Below are 14,665 nucleotides of genomic sequence, written 5' to 3'. Positions count from 1 at the left end.
TGATACCAGTTTGTCTCCTACTGATAAGGTTGGGAAACCTGACTACTTGTCTGCTGTGGTGCTACAGGCCTTCAGTTCTCCCAAATGATTACAAATCTTTGTGGGTTTGATACAAGGACTGAATGATTTCAACTGTCTAGAATGAGAGCATCTACTGGAAAGGGAACTGAGACTGCCACCGGTAATTTGCAGACAATGAAGAGTGTTGGCTGAATGAGTGAAGTTACACAAAAACTCTGAGAAAGGACAGTCATTTAGGAAAATGAATAATAAAACACATGTTATTCCAGAGTCCAATTTATTCTTCATTTACTCATTTGCCCGTTTGTATGTAAAACTCAGGAAAATGGCAACTGACATATCTTTCAAAATGCAGATAAATGCTGAAACACAAAATTAAGAAAATAAAAACTATGGGTTACAAAAAGAGAATTTTTTTTAAGCAGTGTGATGGAGAAAAACATTAAGAAATATGCCATCAAACATAACGAAAGTAATTTTCATGCTATGGAACATGTGAGATCAACAATTAATTTTAAACAGGTACCCTGCTAAGAGAGAGCTGAGTAGGAGTTATAACAGAAAAAAGAGTACACACAAATTTCATTTGACTTAAAACTGCTGGGTAGCTCATCCTTAGGATGGGAAGGACTCCCAAGTGTTTTGCTAATGCAGAGTTATAACTTGTCCAGAGAATCCTGGCTATTTTGCTTGCCTCCCAGATATAATAAACCAGTTGTAGGAACCTGGATCTAGTTAAAAGTACTCAGTTTTCTAGAAGGTTAATAAATCAGTCAGGAGAGTACTTTACATGGTATTTAAGAGACCTGACTCTGGTGGATTGCACTGGTTGATTTTATTATCAAGCTGAGAAAGAAGCTAATAACTTCTCTGGGACCCCGAGCTTTCCTTTTCTGCTCACCTATAGAAGATGGCAAGATAGAAACTTTGAAGGAATTAACTCCATCATTTAACACCAATTTAACCTCCACTACAAATAACAATTTCCTCTTTTCCTCAGAAAATGGGGAACCAGGCTACTTCGAAAGTATTTGTTATCACAATGCTATAGTTACACTCTGCTTTTCTTAATCAACATGAATATGAACAAATGAAATCAGGCTTGAGGACTCACAATCTGAGATAACAGCACTCCTAAACTAAAGTCAATGGTATTTTCTTGTATCCTAAATTTTCAGAAGGTGGGATACACCAGTATGGGAATGTTTATGAAAGACAGTTTAAGCTTTTGGAAAATTTCCTGAACAACTGACACCCAGACAAATGCTCTTTCTTTAGCAAATTATTAAAAATGGATGTTAATCAAGCAGCTTGTGAAAGCTGGCATACATAAAAAATGCTGAAGCACAGAAACACCATCCGATAAGTTACGTCCTTTAATGGCCAAAATCTCTGATACACTTTCAGTCCCTCTGAATAGATAACACAAATCAAAAATTCAGTGACAGGCCACCTAAACCAGCATTTCTGTAATTAAAAACTAGTATTGCCATCTCTGGAACTGCATTTTGCATTGCTCATGTTGGTCTGTGTGTCCTAAACAAGTGTTTTCCAAGTATATTTTTACAGCTCAACTAATTATACTTTTATAAATATAATTGAAGTGATAGCAGAGCATTGAATTACCCCACAGACATGACCACACTTGCAAAACATTACAGTGGTCTGATGAGATATTTTCTGTTTATTATCTGGTCATCTCAGTAATTTCTCATGTTCAGTTACACAGCTATTCTAACAGCATATGGGCAGCCCAACAGCTGAGATATTAAAGACATCTACTCCTTTTCTAATTTTACTTCAGTTCTGAGAGTTGCTGTAGGACCTCTATTAGCAATTTCTTTTCCTAACAAAATATAAGTGTACCTAAAATCTTATATAGGCTTAATTTGAAGACTACACATTTGAAGGTGCAGAGGACTACCTGGTACACTGCAACTGTGTGAGCTCCCCTCTTTCCCTGAAGTGGTATTTCATTAAAGTGGTGTGAACACTAACACACAGAGTGACAGTGTTCTCTGGACCCTCAGGATGCTTCCTCTTGGACCAAGAAACTTTTGGAGCCTCTGCTTAGCCCTTGCTTCAAACACACGAACATCATAAACTTCCATTTAATATCCAGACTCTGCCATGCAGCACTGAGCCCACCTGAAATCTATTTATCTTCTACCATTTGCAATCACTAGAGGTGGTATTTGTCTTCTTTTGCAGTTCTTCAAAAATGTCTCTAACAAAGGGAATGTTAAGGCAACAACTTCTGACAGACTAATCATCAGTGCCATTTTGGTATGATCTGTATTGTGAAATGATGGCATGACCAGAGATAACAATTAGCATTTGCTGTGTAGTCTGGGCATCCCCATTAAACCACTCTGGTGCAGGAAATGCTGTTCCCAGGAAGGCATCATTAGGGAAGCTGCTCCAGCAGCATCCATACACACTCCTCCCCTGCTCCAGGGTGTGCCCCTTCCACAGGGTACAGTGGAATCTAGGGTTTTTTAAAGTTACTTTAAAAAAATGATTAAGTTGTACTCAGATAAATTGTTTTTTCTGTAAGATTTTAACCCATATTTTCTGCATTTTTATAATCCAAGTGTAAAATTACATATTGTCCCAGTACTAGAAGGAGCTACAGGAACTAAACTACCCCATGAAACATTGTATGGTCTTTTTCCAGCACAGCACTTTGTTTAAAAAAAAATCCATTCCCAAGCTTTTTATGTGCTGATCTACTTGTGGTATCGGATTGTTGCACTGATGTACATTGATTACTATTCCACAGTGCTTGAACACCAGAACTTTATCAATACACTAAACTGAGAAGCTATATCTTACCAGTGTTAACAACTGTAGCTGGCATAAACAGTACCAGGGAATTAATAATTATTATGAATAGGTTGCCAGAGGACAGTCATTGTCTTTATAGTAGAACTTAAAAAACCATGAAGAAACAAACCCACTTCCCAAACTGCTCAAAGCCTGCTATTTTGGCCTGTATTGTTTTTAAAATTATCATGTCTTTATTCTCTGCAGCCAAACCATCCCAAGACAGAGAATTTATTTTGAGAGCAGCAGTGAGGCTGTTCAGTACCTGCAGCAGGAACTCGATTCTCCCAATTAGCCTTATGATACATGTTTGAACAGGAAGGAAACGTGTCCTGATGTTCACAGGTGTTTCTGCCTGCTCTGGCCAGGCACGTGGTATACAGGAGTGTTTCCAGATGCTCTCCTGGTTGGCACATCCTTCATTTGCTCAGTGCTCCCCAAAATGCCTGAACACAATTTTATTAAGTATATTGATATGAAAAATCATCAGATCACATATAAAAACCTTAAAAGCTGATGGTAGTTTCAAAATATAACTAGAGTGTGAACCAGAAACAGATTTATTTTTGATGGGTACCACAGTGATCAGTTTTCACCCTCTTCCAGTTAACAGTGGGGAAATAACAGAAACTGGTTTTTGAAGATCTGCAGCCAACACCACCACGGTGTGTGTGACACACCAGAAGTACACAGAGCTCCTCAGCATTGCTACATGCAGTCAATGTATGAAATGTAATGACCAGGTTTTGAATAAATGAGTTAGAAACAAAAACATAGCTCCACGTGCTTTCTAGCACAGATATCTCCTTGAACTATCTGAACACGGTTTCAGTACTGGCTGATATGCCTAAGGCAAACCTCGTGTGTATAAATGGGAATATCAAGTAGGAGTAGAAAGATTGTATTACCTCTCCTTTTGGCAGTCGTGCAACTGCTACTAGAATACTGTGTCCTTGGTACGGGGACAAGATTACAAATGATCCCCTCTGGCATTATTATATGAATTTATAATCTATGAATTGAAATACCAGCCACAAAACAGCAGTTTGGAAGTCTGCATCTGAAAACTAATGCTATGACTCCTGTCTATCTCTCTTCATTCTAAGTGTCCCAGTAATGCTAATTCCATCCATTGATGGAGCAAAACATTTTCTGAAATTCAACTGTATCTGCAGGCCAAACACCTCTCTTGTGGCACTAACAGGCAGGCTACAATATACTTCTGTTTTGTTACCTGAATTGAGTAATTGTCTTCATTTTACAACATTTTATATGTGAATAACAAAAATGAACATTATTACATAAATTGTTTCTTCCCTTAACAATTTAATTAACAATGGCTATTTCTAACTTATATCAGCAACTGCCTGGAACTAATCTGAATAAATGTAGCTAATAAGTGCTACCAGCATAACTGGCTTTGACATGAACTTTATAATAATATAGATCCATTGACTTTGATGGGATTTCTTGTTATTTACACCATTGCAAATGAGGTTTGAACATCACTGGTCCTAAAAAAATCCAGTCAGACAAGTGCAATACATTAAGTGCTTTGTACATGTAGACCCTTCAAGATGATGTCACTGAATCACCTGTGTGTGAAAGCTTTTGTCAGTGACTGGAAGTGCTGCACATTCCAGTTGCAAGGTTGTTGCCATAGCTGCTTGTTAGTTTTCCTTGCTGGAAGTTTTTTTTGCTAATTTTTTTCCAGTTTAACTATTGCCAAGTAACATCCAACTCAGGTTTCAAGAGGTGGACCATAACTTTGGTTTTTTATTTTTTAACTCAACCCATCGGGAAGAGGTGGGTTGGCAATAATCAGAAGTATCCTCTATCCCACAAGAACTGAGGGAATGGAGTTCTAAAGCTGAGATGATGACAAAAAGCTGGTGTGAGTTGCAAGTTTATCTCCAGACCCCAACCATCCTCAGCCAAATCTGGTTTGTTTCGCTCTTCTTTCCCAGGACTTTGTTGCAATAATGATTTCAAGAACAAACAACTCTGCACAGAACTGCTACATCTGACTCCTGCCGCTGTTCAGCTGTGCCCCTCAGCTGTCTTAGAGAATGAACAAAATCCATAGGATCTCAGTCACAACTAAAACAGTGATCCCTGCAAAAACTCCCAAATTTCTGTGGGAGGAGACCTTCTAAAGCTTAATGCGATAATTAGTATGATTACAAACACATTCACTCTTGAGAAGAGCAGAGCAAGATTTTTGACCCTTTAAAGAAACAAAATTATTTGTAGCACAAATGAAAAACCTGAAGCTTATATCATATATTGCACCAATAATGCAGTATTTTTTCTTTACTACAAAAAATGACCCTAACTTACACAGATACCTCAGTCTTCCTAAGCATCTGAAAAATGCAACTGGAAAAGCCAGGTCTAATTCAACTCAGGTTTTAAACAACAATCAGTGTAGGCAAACTAGACACTCAAACACTAGTTATTCTCTCTCAAACTGAATCCATGTTTTTGTCAAGCCACATCAAAATAATATACCACAACAGACCACTACAACAAAAGACATACTTACTCCAGCAATGGATGCAAAGAATATAAATTCAAGGTGTATTGATAGAAAATACTACAGTGGCAAAAATATTCTTACTAATGTTAGCAGAATACTAAAATAAAGGAAATCAAACATGAAAACCCAAGATAAGTATGCTTGTCTTTAATTCTCTCTTCTGAAGAAGCATAGTCATGTCCCTGTGGGAAGTAATATGATCCAAGGATATGAGCATAACTTTTCTTATATCTGTAAACAAGTTAACAACAGGAATGAAATAGAACAGATGTCATTTCAGTTTAATTTTCAGCTGTTTTCTTTTGATGCTTGTAGAGGATAATAAATTCATCAGGCTTTATAAAGGGGATTGAAAATTAAGCTTGCTTTCTTATGGAGATTTGGAAACTTTAAACCTGACCTTCTCATACAGTATTTATAATCCTGGTGGTCCTGAGATGATCTTGCTGATGCCCAGAGGAAAGGCTAGTTTAAAATAGCAGTGTCACCATGTTGTTCTAAAGCTTAAAATGATATAGTGTGGCATGTAAGTATGTATAAGCAGAATGAAAAATAAAATTGGATAAAGTACCTTAGAAGTGACAGATTGCTATGAAAAAATTTTCAAGTTTGGAAGGGTGGACTTCTTTATTACAGATAAAGAAACAACTCACACTTAAATCCTCTCCGGTGTTGAATAGTAAAATAAAATCTACTTGTGTTTTTGCAGGGAATCTTGCAAAAAATGACTTAGAAACCTGTATGAATGTACATGCAAATGGGATTATCAACCTTCCCAAACATTTGAGAAATCAAAAACAACAGTCCTGCAGTCACTGCACACTCATGACTTCAAGGTCATCAATCTCTTCACTGAAGATCATCAAGCACTAAATCATTAGGAGATTAAAGTCTTTTCCTGCTACTTTATCCTGTAGGGAAAAATTACACTAAATATCACAGTTAAATCTCATTGAAAGGAGAGCAACACATGACACACACAGAGAAAAACAGTAGCCAACAAGCTCCTGTAACTCCACATAATCATCACATAAAACTGCTCTAATTTAATCCCTGTTGCAAACAGTTCCAGTAGCCCATGATCAATAGGGACAGTCACAACAACGTGTGGCTGCTCACCCTGCCCTGTCAGCAGCAACAGAGGAACAAAGGAAACCTCCCCATCTCGCACCTAAACCACCCAGAGAAACTACTCGTCTGGCATTTCTGCCATGCTTGGGTTTTATTATTCAGTTGCTTGCCCACAGGATTTTCCTTTGCATTCTTCAAAGTACTGTTACTAAAATATATGACATTTACATTGCATTCATCAAAACACTAACACAAGGAAACAAGGAAACTTATGATAACATGCAACACTTACTTGTATGGAAGTATTGGGCACATCCCTTCACCCTTGTTTAAATTGTTCACTAATGTTGCAATGCTTCCCCAAACCCAAAACGTTGCCAGGCTTTTCTTACTGGTAAGACCTTCTCAAACTGATTTGTTAACATCCACTACATTGAGAAAATAAGCCACTCCACACTCTTGGTTTATGACCTGGTTAAATCTCTCAGTCCAAGTAACTGTGAAGTACTCAACCACAAAAGATCTTAACAGCCAGTTTTTCTGGTACCCTTTTCAGCCTCCTCAGCTTTTTTTCACTATTAACATCAACTGTAGTTTTTGTCCATGTGCCTCAAAAGATCACATGATCTTTGGAACTAAAGAAATTCTTAACTTGAAAGCATAGACTTGATAGAAGAAATATTTTAAAAAGTGATTCCATATCTAGTGCAAAACAAAAACTTTAATATGAGAAGCTTAAGAAATCTAGCAACAGCTCTTCTTAATGCAATGACATTCTTACTATTTGGTGTTGCTTCCTGTATTCAGTTCTTAAGGGAATGCTGATAACATCAGGCAGATTGTTTCCAGACTTCCAGAAGGCAGAATTGTCACAGGCACACTGCAACAGCAGTGCCAAATGACAGCTTGAAAAATTTCTTAAAAACTGCCTTGGCCTAGTCCCTGCTGCTGAATCACTGCCACTGGTGTGAAGGGAACAAAGGCATGCATTTGTGTTGCAGCTGGTTTACACATCTATTCAGTAACCACGACGGGGCCTGGGGCAGGTAGAGGTGATTATCACAGGGCCTCTACACACCCAGTAGCAAAAGTTTTTCTATCTTTCATATGAGGCTTTTGGAAAATCTTTCCCTCCGGTCAATTTTTTAATCAAATTGGTAATGGGTCAATTTCAGTACTAAGTTACTATTACAGTGTAGCTTATGCACTCTCACCTTAAGGAAACAGCTAGAACTGCATGACAACCAGCTGGCCTCAGTTAACTGAGAACTTACTATGTGTGACTTTTTAGGAACAGCTCTAGTCCAAGCAGTGCCTCTGGAAGCACACCACCTTGGCCCTTGTGACAGGTGACTGTTTGATCATACTCCAAAACTGAGCTGAGAAATTAGCTAATTAAAACCCTGGTAGCTAACACCAGCCACCAGTTCTAGCTTTGAAGGTAGACACAAGACAAGAGATGAGGTGATGTGAGAAATGTACATCTAGAATGAGAGCTACCACTGAAAAAGTCACAATCTGAAATCATGTTTTGAAAAACACCAAAGCTCTCTTCCTAAGTATGTTATATGTATCAAAATTACTTCATCTTATATTCAGACAAGAGGCTGAGAGGCCACATAAAAAGTGAATTCCCATTTTTATGTCCAATATTCTTATAATCAAAAGCTTTAAACAAATACACAAACCATGTGTTTTAAAGAACATCAAAACAAAATATTTACCATTGAAATCTTTGGTTTTCACCCTTTCCTAAAAAGATACCAGGGATTAAAAGTATTGCACAGCATAACGTGACAGCTCCATGCCCCAGGAGGCCACAATAAGAAAGAAATATTAGCCTCTAATGTTCTTCTTCTGAATGCATTTGGTTTCTGAAGGAGCAGTTTAGAGGAAAAATGTTCTTGATATTCCTCACTAATAACCTGAACTTAAACCTACTCAGTTCCTTAACAGCCTGCTGTTACTAGTTTATTTAGTAATATGTTTTCTGCTTCTTTATATGGGTTTGTGGGCCTGTGTATCTGGTATTTTAATGAAAGCAGCCCGTGAAAAGTTTTGTACAGCATCATCCATAAGAACATTCAGAGATCTTTTACCCTTTCTGAAACATTCTCTTTTACAAAGAATGCTACAAGTATAAAGGTAAAATGAACTAATTTTTCATATTTAAATTACATCACATATTTCAGTGTCACTGAATGGCATGTACCCAATCATTTTGAACTCAGACTGTGTATTATCTAAGTACTAGTCAACAAATTAAGTCATGAATTCATGTGAAATTAAATTCTGAACGCTCAGGAAAATTACAGAGGCTGGGGTTTTAATGTAGAAATTTCTTTTAACATACTTTAAAGCTTCCCTTGTGCCTGTGATGGACTTCCTATTGCCATTCACCTGCTTGCCTTTCTTTCTAGTATCTCAGAAAACATAATTTCATTTCCTCTGCAGCCACCCATGTCACAGATTATTCTCACGAAAGCAACACACTGAAACACTTGAGAAACATTTAATGAAAATTATTTCCTTTTATGGAAACATTAGGGACCTACTGTTTTTTTAAAACCCCTTCAAACTCTAATCTGGTCCTGAATTTAAATCCCTATACAGAGAGGAGGGCAGCCCCACATTTTTTAAAATGTTAGCTCAAAGAGTATCCTACTGGGATGAAGAATTACTCTAGCTGGGACATCATTTCAGAAGACCTGAAAATCCTTTTTTCAGATATTCGTTTTCAAGATTTCTCTACTTCCATTTCTCTGAGGACTAAAACAAGCTGTTCAACATCATTTCCATCAATGTCTCAGAAAATGAAGTGGACAAGACATCAGGAAATAATGTTGTCAATCACCATATTCTAACAACAACAAAAAAATCCCTTGCAATTTTTCCTGACATTTTCTCTAAAGTCTGTAATAAGTCATTCCGTGTTTCTTTTTAAGAAATTGTTTCTAATACACAAGTGCTATGGCACTGGAAGTTTTTCTTAGTTTCCAGGAGCAATGTGAAGCAGCAAGGTTCTGGTCCAAACACTGAGATTTTTCATGGCACTACACAGCAATAATGAAGTTCCCCTCAAACTGATTACACCTGTAAGTTAATGACCTGCCATTATCACAGAGAAATCCTCAGTACTGTTCACATCCTCAAATATGTGCATATCTTTACTAAACCTTAACAGACTTCTAATAGAGGCAAAAATCATACACCATTATCTACTTGCATGATTGGCTTTGAAAATATGAAATATTAAATTATTAAAATGGCACATATTTTAAAGGATGCTCAAAGCTGCAAATGCACAAAACACCCATTGAAGTATTAAAAAAATCCACTTCTTGCTTAAGTTGCATAATATTTGCCACTCATAAGTAAATCATGACTCAGATTTTCTTTTTCAAATGTTTTATAGTCAGACCTGAACTCTAATCCTGAAGACATCTTCTAGCCAGTGTATCAGTAATCCTATTATAGTATCACACGTGGTATATTGGGGAACACTCTTTTGAAAAGAGCACAGAGCTTTTCTAGATCCACCTGCCTTCCATCCATCCTGATCTCATCAGGCTGCAGAAAGACAATCTAATGTGCCCCGCAGCACATTAAACCATCTAAGCCACCAGCCTGTTGCTAACACACTAACCCCTCTGGCACGCTCACACACACACTCTTGTATCCTTCAGAAGGCATTCTGAGGCTGCACCGGGGGGCTACGCCTGCAAAGTAGCTCTCTGGATGGACAGCAAATCTGCCCTGGAAGCAGCTTCAGGGCATCCCTCAAAACGGAGTCTAAAAAGAATCAATATGACTCCTTGCAGTAGTAGCAGTAACCCCATGAGAACGCACTGTTTCACAAGGGCCTTTATGAAATGCTCCTCCTCAGCTAAAACTTTAAGTTTTCCTTTCTCAGCAAAGCAACCCCAAGGCCTGAGTTTAAATTCCTAGTAACACATTACTGGGGGAGGCAAGGGGGAAATAAATACGGAAAAATAGTTATGGTCCTGATAATACATATTCATTACCTACCTATTGGCACGAAAACTTCTCCCCAAGGAGTTTAACGTCCCAAGTGAAAATACTTCCTCCACTTTCTAAATATTTAACCTGCACAACAACATTTATTTACATAATATACTTAATTAGAGAAATGTCCTTGGATTTTTTATCTTAGATTCAAGGGTGTCTGTAGCTTTTCAGTAGCTATCATACATTTTAAAGCAGAATAAATTTCATGGTACACACCAGCTGACTACTTTTTAATGTGCTCACATAGTTTAAAGGGACAACAGACAGATTATTAGCTGTATTGGTTTAATATGTTCATAACTAATATTTGAAAACAGTTCTTCAGAAGTTATTACCATTATTGATACCCCATCCCTGGAGGTGTTCAAGGCCAGGCTAGATAGGGCTTTTAAACAGCTTGGTCTTGTGGAGGATGTCCCAGCCCATGGCAGAGGGATTGGAACTGGATGATCTTTAAAGTCCCTTCCAACACACTCTATGATTCTATTTGGAATCACCTCCGTGTCTAACTTGGTTTATATTATGCAAATACATTGTTTTGAGAATCCTTACAATCTGTTCAACTCAAAAATACCTATAAGCAAAGCCATGCAAGATGTTTCCTGTTTTCATGTAACTCGAAATCCTTATTTTTACGTAACTTGGGTTTTTGCCCCCTATCTTACTCAGGCTCAGTTTTAAAATATATTTTTTTAAAAGAATGAACTTCCAGGGGCTTTGCAGGGAACACAAGTCTGCCCATCCAAAACAGCCCCTACAGTAAAACTTTGGCAGACTCGTGAGGTTTATTGCGGCCGGCCTTCAGGCCGGCTCACAGCGCTTTTCCCCGGAGGAGCAGCACGCCCGGAGACACCCAGCCACCCCCTCACAGGCACGGGAACACCCCCGCAAGCACGGACCGGGCCCCGGGCCCCGAGGCTCGGCTTCCCAGGGCAGCCCAGCGCCGGGAAGCGCCCGGAGCGGCTCCTCCCCGGACAGGCAGCCCCGGGCCCCCGCCCGCCGGCACCTCGGGATCCAGTGTCGCTTATCGTGAAGGGTCAGCTATTTATATTTATAGCTCAGGGTTTTTTTCTGTCCGAGTGGTATTTGGAGGCGCAGCCGGGGTAGGTCGGGGGGGTGTGTGTGGGGCACACGGCTGCCCGCCCGGACCCGTTCGCGTCCCACCGCTGGCTGCAGGAGAGGGACGGGGACTGGGAATAGGGAGCGGGGAGGGAGAAGACCAACAGCAGCGAGGAGCGGCAGCTGGAGGGAAACAGCGCTGGAGGAAGGAAAGGCGGAGCAGCGGGGACGGAGGGGCCCCGCACGGGGAGAAGGGCGCCGGGCCGAGGGGAGCTGGGGGAAAGCGGGAGCCGAAGGGAACGCAGGGCGGGGAAGCGCCGAGGGAGTGGCTGACAGAGCCGGCCCGGCACCCACCTGGCACCGGCACACAATGTCCGACTCGGTGGCCAGCAGGTCGACCACCTTGCCCTTGCCTTCGTCCCCCCACTGCGCCCCCAGCACCACCGTCACTTTGTTACCGCCCGGCTCGCTGCGCGCTCGCTTCAGCCCGCCGGCGGCGGGGTGGCCGCTGCGGTCGTTGGACGCCCGGGTGCCCGACATGCTGGGTGGGAGGGTGGCTGTGGCCGCAGCAGCCGCCGCCTCACGCTGCCTCGCTCCCCGCCGCCGCCGAACCCTGCGCGCTGCCCGCGCCGCGCCGCCGCCGCCCGCATTTAAGGGCGCCGCCGCCGCCGCCCGCCCCGCGCTGCGCTGACGTGCGGGGCCGCTGCCCCCCGGGCTCGGCCTCGGCCGCCCGCCCGCCCGCTCACACGCACGGTCCACACGCACACGGACACACACACGCTCTCTCTCACAGAACCTCTCCCACTCACAGTCCCCTCACACACACACACACACATCACACTGTACTGCCTCACAGACACAGTCCCCTCACACACATGCACACAGAGCACCCCTCACACACCCGGTTCCCTCACACACGCGGTCCCCTCACACACACAGGCGCACGCTGACAGAGGCTGTGGAACTGTGAGAAGTGCACAGCCCTGGGGCACGCATGTAATGGGCACCTCAGAGAGATGCAAGTCCATGTCACCCTCAGGCAGACACATGAGTCTGAGGTGAGCCTGTGGTACAGACAGACAGACGGACAGGCACCGGGCTGCGAGGCACTCTCATGCAGGGGTCTGAAGCTGTGTCACTCTGTCAGGGGGCTGCAAGTGAGAGTCACAGCACACGGGTCCAAAGCATGCGGCTGTCACAGCAGTCTGAGGCCTGTGGGGCCATGTCACGTGGATGGACGGACACATGTCATACTGAGGTGCATGACTGTCACTGTGATACTCACAAGCACTGTCACTGTTACCAAGGTGTGAGGGTCTTCGGCACAGGAGCTGTGTCCCTGTGAGACACACACATGCATACATAGTCCTGAGGCACATGACCCTGTGTCACTGACAGACAGACAGACACTGGCCTAAGGAACACAGGCTGCTGTCGCTGCAAGACAGATGTTGTCCTGAGACATTTGGGACTGTTGCTGTCAGACATCCAGGGAATTGCACACTCAGAGATGCCTGGCATGTGCACGGGTACACTCAGTGTACCCTGTGATACGTAACAATCAGAGGCAAAGGGACAGGCACGCGCGCTGCTCCAGCACACAGGGATCATGAAACACAAACATCCACCCGCAGGCCTGAGAAACACAGGCAGGCGCACTCTGAGTTTGACTGACACACACGTTAGCCTAAAATACATATGACTGTTGTTACTGAACTGGCACTTACCCTGTTGACAGATGCATACATAGTCTTTTCCATGGCCTGAGACGCTCGAGACTATTTTGGCAAGGCATGCATGCACACCCACACATACACTCACACACTGACCTGAAAAAAAAAACCACAGGGCCATCCTTTTGAGACAGATAAATAAGCGAGGCATGTGGAGCTGTGTCACAAGGACACATTTAAGCACCCACTTCTCTTTTGTGACAGGCAATCAGACCATGCTTGTCACCTATAACCCCTGCCTCATGCACAAGGCACAGGCTAGGCTTGGCTTTTTCTGCAGCACGTGCCCTGTAGCTCCAGGCATGTTGGCACTGTGTCCTTTAAAAAAGTGACTTGAAATGTATACGGTTAACAGACTGGTCTGAGGCACATGCACTAGTGTTAGTGTGAGGTGCATAAACGCACGTATGTACCAGCGCGCACACACACACACCATACACAGAGGCGAAACAGCAGAATGTACCAGGCTGCAGCTTCAGGCAAGGGGAACTGCACCAGCTGCTGCTTCTGTGCTCCTCCTGGCAATTGCGTGCGTGTGATCCCTACCAAGAGAGCAAGGGACAGAAATTCAGCATTTTCCAGTGACGCGTTCCCTCTCTTACACTCCGACTCAGATGAGATGCTGTGATATTTATGAGATCACACAAGCACATGGTTTGTACAGTGGTCAAAATGCAGAAGGTTAGTTCCACAAGCTATTACTCCGGCAGAAGGATGAAAAGAAACTGTTGGAATACTCTAATGAACTCCTGACAAATAAAAATATCCAGTGTGTACAGCCCACTTCAAACATGCATATGTGTGCCTTGTATGTGTGCATGTAAAGTTCTACCCATGCCTATACACATACATGGATGCGTTTGTGTATGTGCATGTATAAGACATAATCCAGACTCCAGCACCTTGTAGGGATTAATGATGGCAAAAGGAGAAGACATTTGCTTTACTTAAATGTTAGCATTTGCAGCACTTCTTCTGGGAAAAAGAGAAGATTTAACACTCTCTATGCTCCAGCTGAGTATTTAGCAGGGATCAGTGGAGGTGATAAATACGGAAGAGAAGACAGGAAGGGAGCTCCTGGTGTTTGAGCTCAGTTTCCCTGGCTTCTGCAGTCAGTGAAATCATACAACACCTCGGTCTTCCTACTGAATAAGTTCCAGAGCTGTTCTAGTTAGAAACCTCAGCTAATTTCCAGCCTTCTGGCCGATTTATATCCATATGTTCTGTGCTGATGTTTCCATTTAGTTTAAATACTTCTTCCTTTCCCTTCCCTGTGTGTTTATTTATAGACAGAATTACATCTAGTCTCCAGCTTTGTCTTGTTCAGCGGAAAAGGACAAGATTTTTTGCTCTTCTCTCAAGGCAGACTCTCAAATTGCTGGTCATT

The 14,665-nt window shown here is 42.0% G+C and overlaps 1 protein-coding gene across 1 annotated transcript in view; it reads right to left on the bottom strand.

Annotated features, from left to right (window-relative positions):
• The window catches only part of ADSS1 (adenylosuccinate synthase 1), a 28,112-nt gene extending 15,933 nt beyond the window's left edge, over positions 1-12,179 (bottom strand). Inside the window, exon 1 of the mRNA XM_042047475.1 lies at positions 11,900-12,179. Within this exon, the coding sequence (XP_041903409.1) occupies positions 11,900-12,085 (186 nt within the window). The 5' untranslated portion in view covers positions 12,086-12,179. The remainder of the gene's footprint in view (positions 1-11,899) is intronic.
• Positions 12,180-14,665: the final 2,486 nt, after the last annotated feature.

This window comes from Corvus kubaryi, unplaced genomic scaffold, assembly GCF_017639235.1.
Source record: "Corvus kubaryi isolate FWS band 111438036 unplaced genomic scaffold, C.kubaryi_AGA036_p1.0 66, whole genome shotgun sequence".
Lineage (NCBI taxonomy): Eukaryota > Metazoa > Chordata > Aves > Passeriformes > Corvidae > Corvus > Corvus kubaryi.
Note: the sequence above shows the minus strand (reverse complement) of the source record. Positions and strands in the feature narration are given on the sequence as shown.